The 6,960-nt window shown below is 40.4% G+C and overlaps 2 protein-coding genes across 3 annotated transcripts; both read left to right on the top strand.

The window, feature by feature from the left end:
• The first annotated feature begins 488 nt into the window (after positions 1 to 488).
• LOC135170807 (deoxyribodipyrimidine photo-lyase-like) lies at positions 489 to 3,072 on the top strand. Its single transcript, XM_064136866.1, has 6 exons — positions 489 to 658; positions 773 to 899; positions 1,265 to 1,593; positions 1,720 to 2,270; positions 2,365 to 2,606; positions 2,761 to 3,072. Exons 1-6 carry the CDS (start codon positions 569 to 571, stop codon positions 2,952 to 2,954), a joined length of 1,533 nt encoding a protein of 510 aa, XP_063992936.1. The 5' UTR covers positions 489 to 568; the 3' UTR covers positions 2,955 to 3,072.
• A 540-nt stretch (positions 3,073 to 3,612) lies between these two features.
• On the top strand, positions 3,613 to 6,656 carry LOC135170808 (deoxyribodipyrimidine photo-lyase-like). Of its 2 annotated transcripts, none has more exons than XM_064136868.1 (7): positions 3,613 to 3,782; positions 3,957 to 4,242; positions 4,357 to 4,483; positions 4,849 to 5,177; positions 5,336 to 5,853; positions 5,948 to 6,189; positions 6,346 to 6,656. In XM_064136868.1, the coding sequence occupies exons 2-7, from the start codon at positions 4,153 to 4,155 to the stop codon at positions 6,537 to 6,539; spliced, it is 1,500 nt and encodes a 499-aa protein (XP_063992938.1). In that variant the 5' UTR covers positions 3,613 to 3,782; positions 3,957 to 4,152; the 3' UTR covers positions 6,540 to 6,656. The 2 variants fall into 2 exon arrangements, with proteins under 2 accessions (XP_063992938.1, XP_063992937.1); XM_064136867.1 differs by having other exon boundaries at positions 3,619 to 3,782; positions 5,303 to 5,853.
• The last annotated feature ends 304 nt before the right edge of the window (positions 6,657 to 6,960 follow it).

Consider the following 6,960-nt stretch of genomic DNA (forward strand, 5'->3'; position numbering starts at 1 on the left):
TGCATTTTTTTTTCGTTGGAATCTGACCGGTCCCTAGACCCGGTAGAATATGCGTTTGATTCAATCAAAATCAAGGTCGTGGTATCAATCGTTCTTTCATGATGAAGGGATCAGCCCAGAGAACATAATCAGGCAATAAAACATCCGAACGCCACACATATTTTTTCAACTCAATGGTACAATGAATCTCAACATTAATCAGGTATTTTGGATGCCTTCAACAAAGCTTTCGAATTTTCGAGATGTTTTGAGTTTTCAGCATCGTTCGAGTCAACAAATGATTGAATTAAATCATTTGCCGTGTTTATCATTGCCCAATTATTATGTTATTTGCAATAATGTGGCTGATCTTACCTCGTTTTTCCGGAAAATTCAGGGAACGCACGCGATGCTTCTCAACCCAGCGAACGGCCGAACGCCATTTTAGCTGTGCGCACAAAGGTGCGCCGTACGTGTGCTCCCGAGTCCCTGACACCACTGTATTAAAAGCCGTGTTTTCATGTCCCTCTCGCTAGTTTCATTCGACTTGTTGATGTTTTGATTCTTGCGTCCAAATTCGGCATATTATATGGCGAGTAAATTTCCAGAGATGGAAGAGAACAAGAGGACATTAAAACAACGGAAATTGTTGGAAAAATTCATCGACAATCGTCAGAAGGTATTTTGGGGGATTTTTTTCACTATTTTTGGCGCAATTAAATTCCAATATGACTTGTCATGTTTTTTTTAATCTGATAATTCTGGGGGAACGTAATTCCAATTGTGATTGCAGACTGCCGATTCGATAATCGATTTTCCGATGAATAAAAAACGGTTAAGAGTCTTGTCGAAGTCCAAGACACTCGCGCGGGATGCTGCAGGGATCTTGTATTGGATGTTTCGCGATTGCAGAGTTCAAGGTAACCATAAAATCTTAATTAGTCGATGAATTGCTTAATCGATCGAATCGTTAAGATTTTGTTGCCCTCAATTGATTAATTTACGCGATAAATTCAATTTGGAGATTTTTTTCGCCTCAAAATACTTCCAAACGTCTAATAATTATAAGTCAATCATTTAATCGCCAGGTGACAATCGTCTGTTGTCATTCAGGTGCTTCACTAGTTAATTGAAAATTTAAATTATCAATTTATTATAATTTTGATAATTTCAATGACAATGAGCAACACATTTATCTGAAGATGTAGCTCGTCGTAATCTCGTCTTAATTGATAACCCAATGATGGATGTAGTTCCCATAATTTTTAGTCTATTTTTTAATCAGACAATTGGGCCTTTCTCTATGCACAAAGGGTGGCCTTGAAACATCGTCTCCCTTTGCACGTCTGCTACTGCATTGAAACGGAATGTCAAAGCACTTCATTCCGTCATTACAAATTTCTTGTTAGATCCTTGAAGGAGGTCCAGAATGAATGCAACGAGTTGAATATCAATTTCCATCTGCTCCGGGGCAAGCCCGACTCGGCCGTCCTGATTTTTGCTCACAAGTACAAAATGGGAGCCCTTGTCATCGATTTCTCCCCACTGAGACGCCAAATGTCTTGGGTAGAGCATATTAGGACGTATTTAGCTCACGGTACTCCAATCTGCCAGGTACCATGTTGTTCTCAATCTCTGCTGCCATATTTTTCTTTTTTTCTCATCTCATTTTACCACATTGCTACTGATATGGCAACTGTAAAAATAAATAATGATGGTATCTGATGTTGCCATTATCAGGTTGATGCTCACAATATCGTGCCCTGCTGGCGGGCCTCTGATAAACTGGAGCAGTCATGGCAAACAATCGGACCCAAAATAACTTCTCAACTATCAGAGTATCTGACAGAGTTTCCACCGGTGATAAAACACCCCTACAAGAGCACCTCCGAAATCCCCAAGTTCAATTGGGACATTTTTCGGGATGACATCGACATTGATGAGACAATCGGAATGGCGTATTGGTACCTGCACGGGTACCGAGGGGCTGTGAGAGAGCTTGAGAGGTTCCTCAGGGCACGTCTCCAGGACTACAACGAGAAGAGGAATGATCCTGTGGAGGATGCCACCAGTAGACTCTCCCCTTGGTTTCACTTTGGCCTGATTTCTGTGGCCAGAGTCATCTTGGAGGTCCAAGAATATAAGAAGGACCATCCGGAGTCAGTCAAGTCCTTTATTGAGGAGGCGGTTATCAGGAGAGAATTGAGCGACAATTTCTGTTTTTATAATGAGAATTACGACAAACTTGAGGGAGCCAGTGACTGGGCTATTAAATCCCTGAATGCACACAGGTTATTTCATTCAAATATTGACCCACTCTTTTCCTTTATAATTTTAACTTTTTATCAATTTTGTTGATACTGATATTTGGGGAGGCCCTTCCAGGAAGGACAAGAGGGAGTGGCTGTACACGTTAGAGGAATTTGAGAATTCTCAGACCCACGAGGATCTGTGGAACGCAGCCCAGAATCAGCTGGTGAGGGATGGAAAAATTCATGGATTCATGAGGAAGTACTGGGCGAAGAAAATTCTGGAGTGGAGTCCAACGCCTGAGGATGCTCTAGCCTGGGCAATCTACCTCAATGACAAGTACAGTTTGGACGGCCGAGATCCTAATGGTTATGTTGGTGAGTACGTTATTAAAATGAACTAATAATTTTCTATCTCCACAAAGATCGTTCTGGATTATTAATAGTTTAATCTTCTCGTTAATACGCTGGTCAATTCTGATTGGGATTTTTTTTTATGGAGTCCAATTGAGTTTTTCAAATATTTTTTTAGGGTGCATGTGGTCGATTTGTGGAGTTCACGATAAGGGATTTACGGAGCGGGCGGTAACCGGGAAGATTCGTTACATGGACTACAAAGAGTGCGAGAAAACATTCGATGTGGAAGCTTACGTGAAAAAATTCGATGGAAAAATCGTGAACAAGAAGGAACCAGTTGAGAAAAACCTCAAGAAATCGAAGAAATAATTCATGAAATATTGTTCTCCATTTACTTCACAATTTGTTTTTTTTTAACACTATCTGTTAATGTTACCCATATTTTATTACAACATAAAAAAATGCTGAAGCATTTTATTTTCAACAATTCCTCGTCTACTGTTTTTTTTAGAAAAATACGTTTTTATTTATCTTACCACAGCATTTTGAGGGAAAGGGGGACTGCGTCGGTGGATTCTAGGGACAGACCTGCAAACAAACGAACCAACGAAATAATCCTGCCGTAAGCTTACCTCGCAAGCCATTTTTATGTCAGGGAAGGGATGATAGGTTTTGCAACAGGTTTCAGGGGGTTCCATCGAAATATCAAGTGCAAAGAGTGTTTGGGGAAGGAACAACACCGAATTTTGTATAAAGTGCAGGAGAACACTTGGAATTCGGAGTGGGACAATCGATAACGATTTTTAGGTTGGAAATCAATACTCGAGACTAGTGGGTTGGAAATTGGGATGGATTGGAAGTCCGGAAAGTATTCGTTGGACGCCACCTGGTGACGTCATAAGAATGTCGGTCATGAAGTCGGTTACGATTAATAATTATTCGAACCGCAATTTTACAATGGTGGCGCTCGCAGCGCTGCATAAAAATGGTCGATTGCATTTTTTTTTTCGTTGGAATCTGACCGGTCCCTAGACCCGGTAGAATATGCGTTTGATTCAATCAAAATCAAGGTCGTGGTATCAATCGTTCTTTCATGATGAAGGGATCAGCCAAGAGAACATAATCAGGCAATAAAACATTCGAACGCCACACATATTCTTTCAACTCAATGGTACAATGAATCTCAACATTAATCAGGTATTTTGGATGCCTTCAACAAAGCTTTCGAATTTTCGAGATGTTTTGAGTTTTCAACATCGTTCGAGTCAACAAATGATTGAATTAACTCATTTGCCGTGTTTATCATTGCCCAATTATTATGTTATTTGCAATAATGTGGCTGATCTTACCTCGTTTTTCCGGAAAATTCAGGGAACGCACGCGATGCTTCTCAACCCAGCGAACGGCCGAACGCCATTTTAGCTGTGCGCACAAAGGTGCGCCGTACATGTGCCCCCGAGTCTCTCTCTAACACCCCTGTATTGAAAGCCGTGTTTTCATGTCCCTCTCGCTAATTTCATTCGACTTGTTGATGTTTTGATTCTTGCGTGAAAATTCGGAATATTAGATGTCGAGTAAATTTCAAGGGATGACATCAACCAAGAAGAAAGCAAAACTACTGCGATTGTTGGAAAAATTCATCGACAATCGTGAGAAGGTATTTTGGGGGAATTTTTTCATTGTTTTTGGCACAATTAAGATTCAAGATGGTTTGTCATGTTTTTTTTAATCTGATAATTCGGGGGGAACGTAATTCCAATTGTGATTGTAGACTGCCGATTCGATAATGAATTTTTCGATGAATAAAAAACGGATAAGACTCTTGTCGAATGCCAAGGAAGTCGTGAAGGATTCTAGAGGGATCTTGTATTGGATGTTTCGAGATCCCAGAGTTCAAGGTAACCATAAAATCTTAATTAGTCGATGAATTGCTTAATCGATCGAATCGTTAAGATTTTATTGTCCTCAATTGATTAATTTACCCGATAAATTCAATTTGGAGATTTTTTTCGCCCCAAAATACTTTCAAACCTCTAATAATTATAAATTAATCATTTAATCGCCAGGTGACGACTGTCTGTTGCCATTCAGGTGATTCACTAGTTAATTGAAAATTTAGATTATCAATTTATTTTCAGTTTGATAATTTCAATGAAAATGAGCAACACATTTATCTGAAGATGTACCTCGCCGTAATCACGTCTTAATTGATAACCCAATGATGGATGTAGTTCCCATAATTTTTGGTCTATTTTTTAATCAGACAATTGGGCCTTTCTCTACGCACAAAAACTGGCCTTGAAAAATCGTCTCCCTTTGCATGTCTGCTACTGCATTTTACCGAAATTTCTGGACGCTACATTGCGTCATTACAAATTTCTTGTTGAATCCTTGGAGGAGGTCTCCACTGATTGCAAAGAATTGAATATCAATTTCCATCTGCTCCTGGGCGAGCCCAACTCGGTCGTCCTGGATTTTGTTAACAAGCACAGTATGGGAGCCCTTGTCATTGATTTCTTCCCACTGAGACTGCCAATGTTTTGGGTAGAGGATATTAGGAAGAAATTACCTGAGGATATTCCACTCTGTCAGGTGCCATTTTATTCTCAATCTCTGTCGCAATATTTTTATTTTTCCTCATCTCATTTTACCACTTCGCTAGTCATATGTCAACTGTAAAAATAAATAATGATGGCATCTGATTTTGCCATTGTCAGGTTGATGCTCACAATGTCGTCCCCTGCTGGCAGGTCTCCGATAAACTGGAGTACGCAGCTCGCACAATCAGACCCAAAATAACTTCGAAACTACCAGAGTATCTGACAGAGTTTCCTCCGGTGATAAAACACCCCCACGACAGCGCCTTCAAATTCCCCAAGATCGATTGGAAAAATTGTCTGAATCAAGTCCTGATCGATAAGACAGTGGATAAGGTGGAGTGGTGCAAGCCCGGGTACCGAGGGGCTGTGGGACAGCTTGAGACCTTCATCAGCGAACGTCTCCAGAACTACAACGAGAAGAGGAATGATCCTGTGCAGGATGCCACCAGTGGACTCTCCCCTTGGTTTCACTTTGGCCAGATTTCTGTGGCCAGAGTCATCTTGGAGGTCCAAGAACACAAGAAGAACCACCAGGAGTCAGTCAATTCCTTTATTGAGGAGGCGGTTATCAGGAGAGAATTGAGCGACAATTTCTGTTTTTATAATGAGAATTACGACAAACTCGAGGGAGGCAATGCCTGGGCTATTCAATCCCTGAATGCACACAGGTTATTTCATTCAAATATTGACCCACCCTTTTCCTTCATAATTTTAACTTTTTATCAATTTTGTTGATACTGATATTTGGGACGGCACTTCCAGGGAAGACCGGAGGGAGTGGGTGTACACGTTAGAGGAATTTGAGAATTCTCAGACCCACGAGGATCTGTGGAACGCAGCCCAGAATCAGCTGGTGAGGGATGGAAAAATTCATGGATTCATGAGGATGTACTGGGCGAAGAAAATTCTGGAGTGGAGTCCAACGCCTGAGGATGCTCTAGCCTGCTCAATCTACCTCAATGACAAGTACAGTATGGACGGCCGAGATCCTAATGGTTATGTTGGTGAGTACGTTATTAAAATGAACTAATAATTTTCTATCTCCACAAAGATCGTTCTGGATTATTAATAGTTTAATCTTCTAGTTAATATGCTGGTCAATTCTAATTGGGAATTTTTTTTTTGTGGAGTCCAATTGAGTTTTTCAAATATTTTTTTAGGGTGCATGTGGTCGATTTGTGGAGTTCACGATCAGGGATGGAAGGAGCGTGAGATATTCGGGAAGATTCGTTTCATGAACTACAAAGGGTGCGAGAGAAAGTTCGATGTGAAAGCTTACGTGGAAAAATTCGATGGAAAAATCGTGAACAAGAAGGAACCAGTCGAAAAAAACCTCAAGAAATCGAAGAAATAATTCATGAAATATTGTTCTCCATTTACTTCACAATTTGTTTTCTTTGAACACTATCTGTTAATGTTACCCATATTTTATTAAAACATAAAAAATGCAGAAGCATTTTATTTTCAATAATTCCTCGTCTACTGTTTTTTTTTAGAAAAATACGTTTTTATTTATCTCACCGCAGCATTTTGAGGGAAGGGGGGACTGTGTCGGTGGATTCTAGGGACAGACCTGCAAACAAACGAACCAACGAGATAATCCTGCCGTAAGCTTACCTCGCAAGCCCTTTTTATGTCAGGGAAGTGATGGCAGGTTTTGCAACACCCTTCAGGGGTTCCATCGAAATATCAAGTGCAAAGAGTGTTTGGGGAAGGAACAACACCGAATTTTCTATAAAGTGCAGGAGAACACTTGGAATTCGGAGTGGGACAAT

This window comes from Diachasmimorpha longicaudata, chromosome 18 (genome assembly GCF_034640455.1).
Source record: "Diachasmimorpha longicaudata isolate KC_UGA_2023 chromosome 18, iyDiaLong2, whole genome shotgun sequence".
NCBI classification, from domain to species: Eukaryota; Metazoa; Arthropoda; class Insecta; order Hymenoptera; family Braconidae; genus Diachasmimorpha; species Diachasmimorpha longicaudata.